The sequence below is a fragment of the Tachyglossus aculeatus genome, chromosome 21 (genome assembly GCF_015852505.1).
Source record: "Tachyglossus aculeatus isolate mTacAcu1 chromosome 21, mTacAcu1.pri, whole genome shotgun sequence".
NCBI classification, from domain to species: Eukaryota; Metazoa; Chordata; class Mammalia; order Monotremata; family Tachyglossidae; genus Tachyglossus; species Tachyglossus aculeatus.
In genome coordinates, this window is record NC_052086.1 from 17,714,502 (window position 1) to 17,729,458 (window position 14,957).

At 41.2% G+C, this 14,957-nt stretch overlaps 1 protein-coding gene across 7 annotated transcripts in view; it reads left to right on the plus strand.

The window, feature by feature from the left end:
* The window catches only part of DEPDC5 (DEP domain containing 5, GATOR1 subcomplex subunit), a 90,064-nt gene that overhangs the window by 17,106 nt on the left and 58,001 nt on the right, over window positions 1-14,957 (plus strand). For all 7 annotated transcript variants that reach the window (XR_005455336.1, XM_038762438.1, XM_038762441.1 and 4 more), the window contains 12 exons: window positions 1,567-1,645; window positions 2,002-2,063; window positions 3,610-3,679; window positions 4,067-4,139; window positions 6,536-6,639; window positions 7,274-7,348; window positions 8,905-9,039; window positions 9,524-9,585; window positions 9,727-9,800; window positions 11,938-12,007; window positions 12,536-12,572; window positions 13,435-13,555. Coding sequence is in view for 6 of the 7 variants with exons in the window: in XM_038762438.1 (XP_038618366.1) it covers window positions 1,567-1,645; window positions 2,002-2,063; window positions 3,610-3,679; window positions 4,067-4,139; window positions 6,536-6,639; window positions 7,274-7,348; window positions 8,905-9,039; window positions 9,524-9,585; window positions 9,727-9,800; window positions 11,938-12,007; window positions 12,536-12,572; window positions 13,435-13,555 (962 nt within the window). In the remaining variant the exon portion in view is untranslated. The remainder of the gene's footprint in view (window positions 1-1,566; window positions 1,646-2,001; window positions 2,064-3,609; window positions 3,680-4,066; window positions 4,140-6,535; window positions 6,640-7,273; window positions 7,349-8,904; window positions 9,040-9,523; window positions 9,586-9,726; window positions 9,801-11,937; window positions 12,008-12,535; window positions 12,573-13,434; window positions 13,556-14,957) is intronic.

Genomic DNA, 14,957 nt, shown 5'->3' on the forward strand with positions numbered 1-14,957 from the left:
CCCTGTCCCACATGGGGCTCGCGGTCTTAATCCCCATTTTACAGATGAAGTAACTGAGGCACAGAGAAGTTAAGTGACTTGCCCGTAGCACAAGGAACGTGGGGAAATGATGATGATGATAATGGCAGTTGTTAAGCGCTTACTATGTGCAAAGCACTATTCTAAGCGCTGCGGGAGATACAACATAATCAGGTTGTCACACACGGGGCTCACAGTCCTAATCATCATTTTACAGATGAGGTAACTGAGGCACAGAGAAGTGAAGTGACATGCCCAAGATCATACAGCAGACCATTGGCAGAGCTGGGATTAGAACCCAGGTCCTTTTGACTTCCAAGCCTGGGCTCTATCCACTAGGTCACACTGCTTAAATACCATTTTTTTTCCTGTATAAAAGGAGGGATTTCAGTGTGGGGGGAGTTGGGGTCTACCTGCTTTGTGGAGAATGGGAATTTTAAGATGGGGGGAAAAGCATGAGCATGGGAACAGAGGCAGGAGAGTCAAGAATGAGGTTCAGGTCGGGAGGTTAACTTGGGAGAAACAAGGACAGGGATTTGGGCAATAACAGGTGATGAGAGCAGATAGATAAGGTGAGTATTCTCAGCCACTGTCATGTTTGCAGTTAGGTAGTTCCACCTGGAATGGAATGGAAGCTTCATTTTCTTTATATCAATGATATTTAAGCTTTGATTTCTCTGGGCAGAAACACACGATGAAAGTCAAATTTCTGAAAGTCCTTTTGAATTTTAGCTAATATATCCAGGTGGAAATTGAAAGACTCTGTTACTTATGTGGAACATTAGAAAGCACACAGTAGAGTGCCCAAGTTAGGGTGAGGCATGAATTTTCTAAGTAGAGCTTATTTCCCAAATCAGATAATATAGTAGAGAACAGTACCTGAACAGTAGCTCAAATTAAAATAAACCTAATGGCTTGATTAAAATTCTGTAATATTCCAGAGGTGAATCTCTGATAAGATTTAATGAATAGTCATGGAGCTTTGGCAAAAACATTAATAGCTTACACTGTTTTAAACCTTGTGGAAGCAATAGGGTTTATGAATTGATAAAATGTGCAGAATGTCTTTGAAACAGAAAAACAGCCTTGGCTCATGCTCTGCGGTACTTAACATCCTTTAGTCAGTGAAATGTTCAGTATAACTTTATCCAAGTTTAATTTTATTAATGTCCTCTAATGTTGAAATTGTAGCATGTGACTGGTATTATTTTCATACAGGACAGATTTAGGGATAAAATTTTACTGGGTCGTCCAGCCTCATTTGCTCTAGCTGCCTTCCAAGAAGGAAAGTGTTTTATTTTTTTAAATAAAATCCCTCCTTCTGGTCCATTTCTTTAGGACAGAGATTGTTGTTTTCCCGCTAGTCTCCCTGCTGTTGCTGGGTCCCCCCATCTCTGCTAGGAAGGCAGGAAACTACCACATGAAAAACCATTTGTCCTCACCCAACGTCGTCTTCATGGGCATGTGAGGGATTATTTGTAAAGCTTTCTTAAAACCTCCCTGTATAATCCTTTAACTTGTTTTCTCATTCCAACACTTTTTTTTAAGGTGGTGTTCCGCTCAACTTCAGCTATGGTCTATATATTTATTCAGATGAGCTGTGAAATGTGGGATTTTGATATTTATGGTAAGTTATTTTTATAGTGGGTTATGAATTTTGTGGGGTGGGGAAACTTTTGTTTGGCTTCTCTGATTAATGTATCACTTTCTGCACAAACTTATCTCTAGCTCCTGACTCGGAAGACTAAAGTCCAGAGACAAGTAAAACAAGGGGGAAATGCTGTCTCTTTCCATTTTTATAATCTTATCACTTCTGTTCACCTTTTGCTCTGAACCTTATTAAGTTCAGGGTTGTTTGTTCTAATAGAATATCTGACTCTTTTGAATATAGAAATTGGGGATCCCAGATAGCCATATTCCTATCAATTTTGTGCTTGGAGAAATTCAGAAGTTCATTTAACTTGTGCTGTTGTTTCTTTGCAGGGGACCTGTATTTTGAGAAAGCTGTGAATGGTTTTCTTGCTGATCTCTTTACTAAGTGGAAGGTAATCTTACTGGAGAACTTCGTTACATTTAAATGAAATTTGATGCAGCTCAAAAATATGTACTTGGGTAATTTCACATTCAGAAGCTTCAAACAGGTGCTTTCTTGGTTGAAATCAAGTTGCTATCTCTGGATTTTAAACATTCTGAATCATTTAAATGACAGGCGTGCTGATTCATCTGAAAGTTTCAAGAGACAGGATCAATTGATCAATTGTATTGATTGAGTGTTTACTGTGTGCAGATCGTGTTACTAAGCACTTGGGAGAGTACAAAAAACTATAGTTGGTAGACACATTTCCCTGCCCACAATGAGGTTATAGTCTAGAGGGGGAGGCAAAATTTAATATAAGTAAATAAATTATGGATGTGTATATAAATTCTATGGGGCAAGGGAAGGGTGAATAAAGGGAACAAATCAGGGTGATGTAGAGTGGAGTGGGAAAAGAGGAAATGAGGGTTTAGTCAGGGAAGGCTGTAGCTTGGGTTCCAAAAATCATTTATTCTGAGATTCACTTTAGGAAACATTTTAAGCTTGTTTTGAGTATGGTTCTCGGTTACTGGGTGTATAACAAAGTGATAACATTAGTGCTAATCTGTGTATCTCCACCTGCCATCTACTTCCAAGTTGGGTTAATAGAGAAACTTTAGGAGCTCAAAGTAAATCATTGGTATAAATTCACGTGTCGTACCTATGCTAAGTCTTCCTTTAAGAGCATTGCCCTATTCCTTTCCTCTTCACCTCAGTGCAGGAAATCTTATGGTCAGACAGCTGGCTGCATTAGAGAAGCCGCGTGGCTCAGTGGAAAGAGCCCGGGCTTGGGAGTCAGAGGTCATGGGTTCTAATCCCGGCTCCACCACTTGTCAGCTGTGTGACTTCGGGCAAGTCACTTAACTTCTCTGGGCCTCAGTTACCTCAGCTGTAAAATGGGGATGAAGACTGAGAGCCCCACGTGAGACAACCTGATCACCTTGTATTCCCCCCCAGCGCTTAGAACAGTGCTTTGCATATAGTAAGCGCTGAACAAATGCCATTATTATTATTATTATTATTATTACTGAGGCCTTTCTGCTTTGCATCATTTGTTGATATATGTCCTGGTGTTTTTCAGCCACTATTTTGCCTCAATCAAGTACCATATAGTAGATGATTCAAATCCCGAAAAGCTCAGTTAGTAGATAGCATGGTAAAATGAAACCATCCAAACTCAGCATTTATAACTGACTGCAGCTTTTGTATACATAAGAATAGTTCTATTAATTTATAATTGATGCTATTGATGCCTGTCTACTTGTTTTGTTTCATTGTCTGTCTCCCCGCTTCTAGACTGTAAGCCCGTTGTTGGGTAGGGATTGTCTCTATTTGTTGCCAAATTGTACTTTCCAAGCTTTTGGTACAGTGCTCTGCACACAGTGAGCGCTCAGTAAATACGAATGAATGAATGAAATGGAGCAGTCTACATGTGCTAAATGCAGATAATTTGTTGGTATGTATGTTTGGAATTGTTTTGAGTTCTTGCAGACCTTTCCACTTTTCTCTTGAAACAGGAAAAGAACTGTAGTCATGAGGTCACAGTGGTGCTATTCTCTAGGACCTTCTATGATGCAAAATCAATAGGTGAGGAACCTTATTCCTCACTACATTGTCCTGCATCCCATCATTCTTATCTTTTGTTTGTTCTCTCCCTGCTGCTGGTAAAAAAGCTTTTCCCCTTAATGACTAGGAGAATCCTTACACAGATAAGCAATGGAATTTTGAGGTCCAGTCTTATTTGACTGCTTGATCTGGGTCCCAGGATGGGAATATTAAAGAAAATGGTATTGAGAAAACTCATGGGCAACATTGTAAGTGGGGTTTTTTTTTCTCCACCTCACAAAGTACTTAATCTGCCACTGTAATTCATTTTGAAACTAAACTTCATATGATGACCTTCGGTTTTTGCAGTAGGGAGGGATGGAGAAAGTAGGAACGCTTCCTCTCTTCGGCATGCTTTCTTTGTTTCAGATGAGTTTCCGGAAATACATCGAGCTTCAATTCGACAGGATCATGAGGGCAGATTCTATGAAGACTTTTACAAGTATGGATCGGCATTTTCTAAAAGAGCGTGTGTGACTTTTTTATGAAAAGTATGTAGGAATGTAGACTACAAACTTGGGCGGTTTTCTTAAAGCCTAAATGGCAGAGAAAATAGATCATGGGAACTTTGACCCTTAGCTTTTTTGAGTGAATCCAGCTGGGTCAATAATCAGTGGTTTTTTTATTGCTGCCCAGGTTGCAGTAGACAGGCATCAGTATGCTAGAAACCACCCCCTCAGTTGGCCTATTAGATAGAAGTAGGAAGCAATGTGACCTAATGGATAGGACACAGGCCTGAAAGTCTGAAGGGCCTGAGTTCTAATCCCAGTTCCACCACTTGTCTGCTGTGTGACCTTGGGCAAGTCACTTAACTTCTCTGAGCCTCAGTTACCTCATCCGTAAAATGGGGATTGAGACTGTGAGCCCCATATGGGACATGGATTGGGTCCATCCTGATTGTCTTGTTTCTACCCCAGCCCTTAGTACGGTGCCTGACACCTAGTAAGTGCTTAACAATTAAACATTAAAAAATAAATGAGTAGGGTCTGAAACTGAATCAGTAGGATCCCTTTCCTTGTGATGGGTGAGGGCTTAGGATACTTGTTCCTCTTGTATGAGTAATTCTGCTCTTTTTCAAAAGAAAATTTCACCTCAAAATCTGTCAGCCTGGGCCATTTCATTGTCTCTGAATTAAGATTTTTTAAAATTATATTTGTTAAGCACTTACTATGTGCTAGGCAGCGTGGCTCAGTGGAAAGAGCCCAGGCTTTGGAGTCAGACGTTATGGGTTCAGATCCCGGCTCCGCCACTTGTCAGCTGTGTGACTTTGGACAAGTCACTTCACTTCTCTGTGCCCCAGTTCCCTCATCTGTAAAATGGGGATGAAGACTGTGAGCCCCCCGTGGGACAACCTGATCACCTTGTAACCTCCCCAGCGCTTAGAACAGTGCTTTGCGCATAGTAAGCGCTTAATAAACGCCATTATTATTATTATTATTACAGCCGTGGGGTAGATGCAGTTTACTAAGGTTGAACATAGTCCTTGTCCCTTTGGGGCTCACAGTCTTAATCCTCATTTTACAGATAAGGTAACAGACACAGAGCAGTCAAGTGACTTGCCCAAGGTCTCCCAGCAGACAAGTGTTGGAGGCAGGATTCATTCAGTCATATTTACTGAGTGCTTACTGTGTGCGGAGCACTGTACTGAGCACTTGGGAGATTACAGTGCAACAATAAACAGACATATTCTATGCCCACAACTATCTTACAGTCTAGAGAGTTTAAAGTCTAGAGATTCTAACCCAGGACCTTCCGACTCCCAGATTTGTGCCCTACCCACTACTGCATGCTGCTTCCGTCCCACACTTTGTCCAAACCATCCTTCCAGAATTTTCCTAGACCTCACTACAACTTGATTATTGGTAAAAAAAAAAAATAAAAAAAATGCAGAGTTCATTTCTACCAGCTCTCTTGGATTTTACAGTATAGTACTCTGTACACAGTAAGTGTTCAGTAGAGAAGCATGGATAGGGCATTGGCCTGGCAATCAGAAGGACCTGGTTTCTAATCTTGTCTCCACCACCTGTCTGCTGTGTGACCTTGGGCAAGTCACTTGACTTCTCTGGGCCTCAGTTCCCTCATCTGTAAAATGGGGATTAAGGCTTGAGCCCGATGTGGGACAGGAACTGTGTCCAACCCAATTACCTTGCATCTACCCCAGAAATTAGAACCATGCCTGGCACATAGTAAGTGCGTAACAAATACCGTTGTTGTTGTTATTATTTTTTAAAAATAATTGGTGCCCTGAATTTCATTTTTTCCAACTCAACAATCTTGTACTAGGGACATTGCTGCAATCGTTCTAGCCCTGGAACTCTTTCAATTCCTCTTCTATATCCTTTGGGTTTAGTATGAAGAAGCCACAGAACCATTGTGATTTGGTCACATTTCCCCCTCCGGAACTTCCAATATATTTCCCATAAACTAGTTCCAGAACTAGATCGTTCCTAGAAACCATAGTGTGCCCTTCTAAACTTTCCCTTTATGAATGGTCTGTTGCAGATTATCCTTCTTCCTATGATTTGGTTAGTTTTAGGAATTTTGTGTGTATAAACATAGGAGGATGGGAGGTATCCTGAGCAGTTTTTTGCTCATCTTTTTTGTTTTTAGCAGCTTATGAATTTGTGTGCCTATTGCTCTTTAAAAATCCTCTTCTGTTTGGGATGCTGCTCAAATCTAATTTATTTGCTGCATTCCCAAATTTACTCAATCCCAAATAGGTGATGTCATATTTGTAATACTTCTACGTTATGGACCCAGATATGGTAACCCCCATAATGTCTAAAATAGATCTGGGTGTTTGGAAATCTTCCACAGTGATGTTGAATCTCCTTTCAGGGTGGTGGTTCAGAATGAGAGGCGAGAAGAGTGGACGTCCCTGCTCGTGACTATTAAAAAACTCTTCATCCAGTACCCGGTGCTGGTACGATTGGAACAGGCAGGTACTGTGCTTTATTTCTTTCCCTCCTCCTGATAGGCTGGAGATCCTATTTTCAATCAATCAATCATATTTATTGAGCACTTACTGTGTGCAGAGCACTGTACTAAGTGCTTGGGAAGTACAAGTTGGCAACATATAGAGACAGTCCCTACCCACAAGGTCTGTACCTCATGAAAACTGCTTGTCAAGTTCTTTCCCCTGAACAGATTTCTTATTGGCATGTTAACTTGGGAAATAATACGTGGAGCTGAATTCTTCTATCATACTTAGGCTTCCATCATCATCATCAATCGTATTTATTGAGCGCTTACTATGTGCAGAGCACTGTACTAAGCGCTTGGGAAGTACAAATTGGCAACATATAGAGACAGTCCCCACCCAACAGTGGGCTCACAGTCTAAAAGGGGGAGACAGAGAACAAAACCAAACATACTAACAAAATAAAATAAATAGAATAGCTATGTACAAATAAAATAAATAAATAAATAAATAGAGTAATAAATATGTGCAAACATATATGCATACGTATATATATATACACACACACATATATTCCAGGAAATTACTGATTAAAAATTCACTTATATGGAAAATAAATGATTACTCGCAAATCTTTTTTAAATCTCATGCTCCAGAGGGCTTTCCTCGAGGTGACAATTCTACCTCAGCTCAAGGGAACTACTTAGAGGCCATCAATCTATCATTCAATGGTGAGTAATTTGGTGTTTTCAAGGTAATCGGAAGGGGAGTGGGGTGATACATCAACCTGTTTTAGAGTTGTCTAGTTGGTTTAGCTAGGGAATGGAAAAAGCAGGCTCATTTAGCATACTGAGGTGGCATCGAGCTGATGATCAAATATTACCTAAAGATCTAGAATGTGAATGTAGACTGACTCTAGGCTGTAAGCTTGTTGTGGACAGGGAACGGGCCTATCAACTCCGTTATGTTGTACTTGCCCAAGTGCTTAGTACAATGCTCTGCACACATGAAGCACTCAATAAATATGATTGATCAATGAACACCAGCCCTCGAAACAATTGAAAATTAGGAAGCAGTGTTGTCTAGTGGATAAAGCATGGGCCTTGGAGTCAGAAGGACCTGGGTTCTAATTCTGGCTCCACCACTTGTCTGTTGTATGACCTTGGGTAAGTCACTTAACTTTTCTGTGCCTCAGTTCCCTCATTTGTAAAATGGGGATTAAGACTGTGAGCCCTGTGCACTGTGTCCAACCTAATTAACTTGTATCTAACTCAGTGCTTAGGACAGTCCCTGGCACATCGTAAGCACTTAACAAATGTCATTAAAAAAATCCATTAATGGCTACGACTTCTGATGAATTTTGTGGATCTAAATGTAATTGTCTTAGATACTGGTGTCTTGATTAAGAATGCTCTAACTTTAAGTCCTAAGACTCCCAAGCAGCCTAATCTTCCATTTTCATTTTGATTATTTTATTCCATCTTTTTCCAAGTGGTGGAGAAAGTCGAGTCTCTTCTCACATGTAATACTAGTTTGCATAATAATAATAATAATGGTGTTTATTAAGCGCTTACTATGTGCAAAGCACTGTTCTAAGTGCTGGGGAGGTTACAAGGTGATCTGGTTGACCCACAGGGGCTCACAGTCTTCATCCCCATTTTACAGATGCGGTAACAGGCACAGAGAAGTTAAGTGACTTGCCTAAAGTCACACAGCTGACAATTGGTGGAGCCGGGATTTGAACCCATGACCTCTGACTCCAAAGCCCGTGCTCTTTCCACTGAGCCATGCTTTGCATGTGCTGTCGATGTGCAGATGTGCAGAAAAAGTGGCTTTTTGTAATGTGTATTGGGTCCTTAATCGCAGCTTGTGGTTTTCCAAAACAACCTTTTTATTTTTAAATGATATTTAAGTGCTTTCTTTGTGCCAGGCACTGTACAAAGAACTGGGGCAGAGTCAGGCTAATCAGGATGGACACAGTCCATGACGTATGTGGGGCTCAGTCTTAACGCCCATTTTGCAGATGAGGGAACTGCGGCACAGAGAAGTGGAGCAAGTTACCCAAGGTCACACAGCAGACAAGTGGCAGATCTGGGATTAGAACCCAGGTCCTCGGGCTCTCAGGCCCATGCTCTTTCCACTAGGCCATGCTGCTTCTGTCTAAATACTTCGTATATTCATTTCTCATCGATTTAGAGTTAACTGTGCTGGGAGAATTTGGCAGGCGGTGTAATAGTGATTCATTTCTGAAATGCTGTAACAGTTGGGTTCTTGTTTTGTTTCTAAGTGTTTGACAAGCATTACATCAACCGGAACTTTGACCGGACTGGGCAGATGTCCGTTGTTATCACGCCTGGGGTTGGAGTGTTTGAAGTTGACCGGTTACTCATGATTCTGACCAAACAGCGCATGATAGACAACGGTAATACGTTAGCAACCTGCAGGACTTTGTTGACACGGCATGTACTCAGAATTTAACTTGCCTCCCTAATTCTTGCACTCGGTAATATAATTCTCCTGTTAATGGCTGTTTTTTTTCCAGCTGATTAGAAATCCTGACAAGTGATAGGAAGAGTTTCCTGGTTTGAGAATTATAAGGAGCGCTTACAGAAATTTCTTGGGGCAAATTCTAAAGTTCAACGTTTCTTGTACACATGAAACTATATCAGTAAGACAAGGGTCTGTTTCCCAGGGATTGACTTTGAGGGGAAAACAAGATATCCAACAGTAGATAATAGCATATTTGAAGGAGTCAACCAGGGAAAACAGTGACCTAAAGAGATTCTTACTTCGCTTAGGAAGCAGCAGTGTTCACGTTATTCACTATAAATTTCTAGGCTTTAACTCAGACCTTTAATCTACTTAAATCAGAACATTGGCTAATCCCTTCCTTCCTTTGCTTTTAGGAATTGGTGTGGATTTGGTGTGCATGGGGGAGCAACCACTGCATGCTGTGCCATTATTTAAGGTAATTGTGTTTGGAAACACCCACTAAATGTCAGTTCCCGTGCCAAAAAGGCACTGTGAGTAGCTCTCTAAAAAGCACACCCATTTAGAGTTGTTGCACCTTCTGATATTTTTCTCTGTTATATTGCTTTCTCTCTTCCAGCTTCATAATCGCTGTGGTCCCCGGGATTCCCGCTTAGGAGATGACTATAATATTCCTCACTGGATAAATCATAGGTATTGGAAATCGTGGGGAAAAGTTTGGCTATCCTGGTTTTAAGCAAGTACTTTTCCCCCATTCCCACTGCTGCAAACTGGGTGACTTCTCATATTGGGAGGGGCTTTTCTGGTAAAGGGGAGAAATGGAAAAGCTGACACCTTATAAAGCTTCCCTTATCCAAAAGTAGCATCGGTGAAGAGTAATATGAAGCAAAAAACTATGGGCACAGAATAGGTGCTGTGTGGTTCCCTTCTTCCTTTTTAGTGCTGCTGAGCTCTTTAGGCAAATGTTGGACATTGGGCCTTTCCAAATAGAAGAATGTGTTTCTACTCTAAAAGAAGTACATAACCAGTGGACAGTCAGTCAATCAGTCGATCATATTTAATGAGTGCTGCACTGTACTAAGTGCTTGGGAGAGTACAGTATAACAATAAACAGACACATTCCCTGCCCACAGTGAGCTTATAGTCCACAGGGGGACACAGATATTAATATAAATTACAGATATGTACATAATACAGATATGTACCCTCTCAGGGTGTTGAAATAATGTCTGGCTGTAGTATAAATTTTTTCAAATTTTATACAATTGGATCCTTTTATAAAAAGGAAAAAAATATTCACCCTGTAGTAGCTAGGGTAGAAACTGGAATCCCGAGGGTAGTATAGGTAGTTACAGCTTTCACCATAGGGAGGAATATGTAATTAGTGTTTGCAACATGTCTGTGCCGAGTTATAACCACCTCTTTGAGTTTTGTCCATTTGGTTAACTGTCTTTAACTTTTAGTCTATTTGGATGTATGCCATTGTTATTGAATTTGAGTGCATGCCGTTTCTATTGAATAGAAATTGCGATCCATCTCCTGAGAAGTTGATTGATTCAAAGATATGATTGGAGGTGGGGATTAGCCAACAGACAAAAATCTTTTATCTCTAAGTCAGTGTATTAAAAATGGACCAAACTAGAGAGCTCTGCACTGTAGAAGAGACTGACCAGCTTTCATTTCCCTTATTTCATCAAAATTATTGATCTGAGGAGCAAAGATTGCAAGATCGTGCAGTATAGGGATATGCCTATAATGTCGTGACATCATGGCACTGTATGGAACCTTGATAAATTAAGTGGTCCAGCCTTTTAAAAAGAAAGATCAACAGTCTTTGCTGGAAGCCCCTTCTAGTCATGTTTGATCAGTCCAAAAGATCTTCCTTATGTCAAATGGAGCTCTTTTCTGGTCTCATAAATTTGTTGTTCTTTGATCCTCTTGACATGGACAACTACCAGTCAGAGTTCTCCAATCCTTTGATCCTTTCTGTTGCTCTTGGCTGTACCTTCTCCAGTTCCTCTCTCTTCTTTGTAGAATGCAGTGACCAAACTGGACATGATTTATGGTATTCCGTAATCTATCCCTGACCAATCCTTCCCTCCTTTTAATCATAGCACAAGGTTTTCCTCTGGTAGCTTTCCTTGATTTCCTCCATTCCTTTGATTCACCAGCACAGTCTAGGAACTAATTTTGCTCTTTGCTCCCTTCCCTGACCTCCCCAGTACAGTCCTGGGGAGGAAGTATAATTTTGGATTATAAAAGTAATAACAATAATCGGTGGCATTTAAGCACCTACTATATGCCAGTCACTGTATTAAGCACAGGGGTTGATATACTTTGAGAAGATTGGACATAGTCTTTGTCGCACATAGGGTTCTCAGCTGAAGCGGGAGGGCGAACAGGTATTTTCACCCCATTTTCCAGATGAGGAAACTGAGGCACAGAGAAGTTGACTTGCTCAAGGTCATAAAGCAGGCAATTGGCAGAGCTAGAATTAGAACCCAGGTCCCCTGACTCTTAGGCCTTTGCTCTTTTCACTGGGCCATGCTGCTTCCCAAGCTCATATATTGTATTGACCCTCAGTGGATAGTAAGATCTGTTAAAGGAACTGACCCCCAGCTCCTAGTTAACATAGAATATTTGGAAAATTTAAAGGTCAGGCAAGTTCTATTCCTTTGGTAAGATATGGCTTTTTTTTTTTACTAACCCCATATTGGGAAGGGAACTGTCACCACTTAGTTGATTGTTACTCGCTTCCCAACTCTTTCAGGAAATGCTATTTAAAAAAGAAATGGAATCCACTCAGTAGTTTTTTCTATTTCCTTTGCAGTTTCTACACATCAAAGAGCCAGCTTCTCTGTAACAGCTTCACTCCACGAATCAAACTGGCAGGAAGGAAGGTAGGCCCGCCTTTAATGATTAAGTATACAGTTTTAGATGTTCCATCTAGTGTTCTTTCCTTTTCTCGTTAATTAGGTAGAGTCTCTTCTGAGAAAGAGAGTAGCCCTAAAAGGAGCAATATAGTGCCAAATGGAAAGCACATTTTATTCCTTGCTGTTACTTGTGCTTTAGATGGGTTTTATTTTCACTGATAATTACCACTATCAATAAGAATCCTCAGAGCAATGGTATTTATTGAGCACTTACTATGTGCAGAGCACTGTACTAAGCACTTGGGAGAGCGCAGTACAACAGAGCTGGTAGACACGTTCGCAAGGAACAAAACCCTCGGAATGCCCTTCTTCCTTCCAGTTTAGGAAACTAGAAAGCCAACTTCCTCCAGGGTATTTGTAAAGAGGAAGGGTGAGTGTTTCCTTGAGTCTTGGGGCGGTCTGGAGGAGAGCCAGGGAAATTTGGAGAGTTGTTCCATTCTAATGAACTTCTTGGTTTGCTTTGTTCTTCCTCCTTCATGTGTCTTGATTTTTCAGCCAGCTGCAGAGAAAGCAAAAAACGGCCGAGATACCAGTAAGTATTTCTAGTTAGAGCTTAAAACAAAATCCAGAAAATTCAGTCATATTTATTGAGCGCTTACCGTGTGCTGAGCACTGTAGTAAGCACTTGGGAAAGTACAATACAGCAATAGAGACAACCCCTGCCCACAGCGAGCTCGCAGTCTTGGGGGTGGAGGGGAGGCAGATATCAATACAGATACAAAAATTACAGATATACCTTAGGAGCAGAATGATATCCTGTTCAGAAAATTTAGTGATAGACTCAGAGCGAGAGACAGATAAGGCAGATAACATTTGATGGCTGGGCTAGCTGTTCTTTCCATTGCCTTGTAACTCATGACCGAACTATCTAGCAAGACTATGCCTCGAGGTCTGTCTCCCTTCCCTTTTTCGAAGAAGTTGGGAATCGCAAGAAACAATCAGATGATCCCACCCCTTTATGGCTCCATTTCTATGTCAGCCCCATCCTCCCCGGGCTGCCATCCTACCCTTGCATGGTGTCACGATGATTTGCTTAAGACTGTGAGCCCTATGTGGGACACGGTCCAACCCGATTTTGTTTACATCGACCCCAGCGCTCAGTACAGTGCCTGCACATAGTAAGTGCTTAACAAATACCAATTCTTATAACTACTTGTTGCTCCCAGGAGCTCTGCAGCTGGGGTTTATGACCTAAGAGTCAGGGCTGCAGGTAAAGGAAATAAGTCTTTTTGCCCCACTCCTCAGCACTCCCTTTCCTTGGGGTAGTCAGTGTATTTTTGCCCCCGCAATAATTGCCAAAACATCACGGTGGCTCTCTGAATGGAGCTCCATTATGAAATGACCTTTTTTGTTTTTTTCCATCCTTTGTGATTGTATTTTTCATGTGTTTTCAGCTCTTGGGACTCCAAAGGAATCTGAAAATGCTCTTCCCATCCAAGTGGATTATGATGGCTATGATGCCCAAGTGTTCAGATTGCCTGGCCCATCACGAGCCCAGCGCCTCGTCACCTTCAGGTCCTCTTCTGCCTCCCGAATCCACTGGCTGCGTAAACCTGTCAGGGAATAGAAGGAAAAGCTGAGTCCTTAACAGTTAGTGCCTTTCCAGGAGCAATACTTGAAAGTAACATTTTTAAACCGTTCCCCCAAATTTCTCATCCCCAGCATGGCAGCTAACCCTACTAACCTTAAGCAAAGTTCTAGTGGTCTTTTTCTCTTCTCACTAGTCATATTAATAGCAATTATCCCTAAGAATAGGGTCCAGAAATACTTTTCTGACCAACAAGTACTCTCTGGATCGGACCTTCAGTTAACCGATGCTACTCTCCATTCCAGAGGGCACAAAGTTGATGTTAAAAGGGATTTCGTTGGATGCGGTAATGCATATCCTCAAATTCACTTCTTTCTGCCACCTACTTGTGATAAAAATATGCTTTTCAGTGTTATAGGTAGTAGTAATTCAGCTCTGTAGTGTACACATTCAGTTTTCTTCTCTTTCTCTTGCCTGATTATAGCCTCTTCTTGCTTTGGAAATTTTCAGAGCTCAGAACAGATGCCATTAAGTTCTCTCCAGTAACCCTGGCATCCTCTTCACATTATTGTTCAAGGTTTGAACTTCGCAAAGAAAAGTTACAGAGTGCCATGCGAGTATTCTAGGCATCATCTTTCTGGTCCAAAGGGGCTAGGCCAGAGCCTAGGAACCGCCCTCTCAACTCTTTAGAGTGCTGAGCACTGATAAATCTACTACCTCATCACCAGAGCTATTTTAGCCTGTAAAGAGTTCTGTAACAATTTAATTACCTGATGCCTCCAACTTGCTTTTGGAAAAAGAGCAACAAAAAAAAACAGGCAAGCTAGTGTATACGCATAGGTTTTGCTGATTTTTTTTCCTGTGGGATTGGGTTTAATGGTATGTCTTGCTGACACCTCAAGATTAATATTTCCTTAAACTCAACTCTTCATCTTTCCAGGTAATTTCCTCAGCCTAACTCTCCCACGTTCACAGTGAACAACACCAGCCCCCGTATGTTTCCAGCCCACAAGTCTAGGATTATGAATGATTCTTCCCTCTCTTTTAAAAGTCCTTGTTTTGAATATCAACAAATCCTACCTGTTCTTCCTCCACAACATTTCCTCCTTGTCTCCGTCCAAACAGCCACCATGCCGTCCGATCCCAGCTTCAGTACTACCATCAAAGTCCTCACTGACCGCCTCTACTTTCTCACTTCTCCATTACATATACTATTCTTCTGCCGGGTTTATTTAAAACGTTACTCTGCATATGTCTTCCCATTCTTCAAAAGCTTCTTTCTGCATTAAGCAGAAGCTTTTGAATACTGGCTTTGGGAAAAAAAAAAAAAAAAGGAATCATTTCTCTCCCTCTTAGTAGTCATTGTATTTATTGATCACCCACTGTACT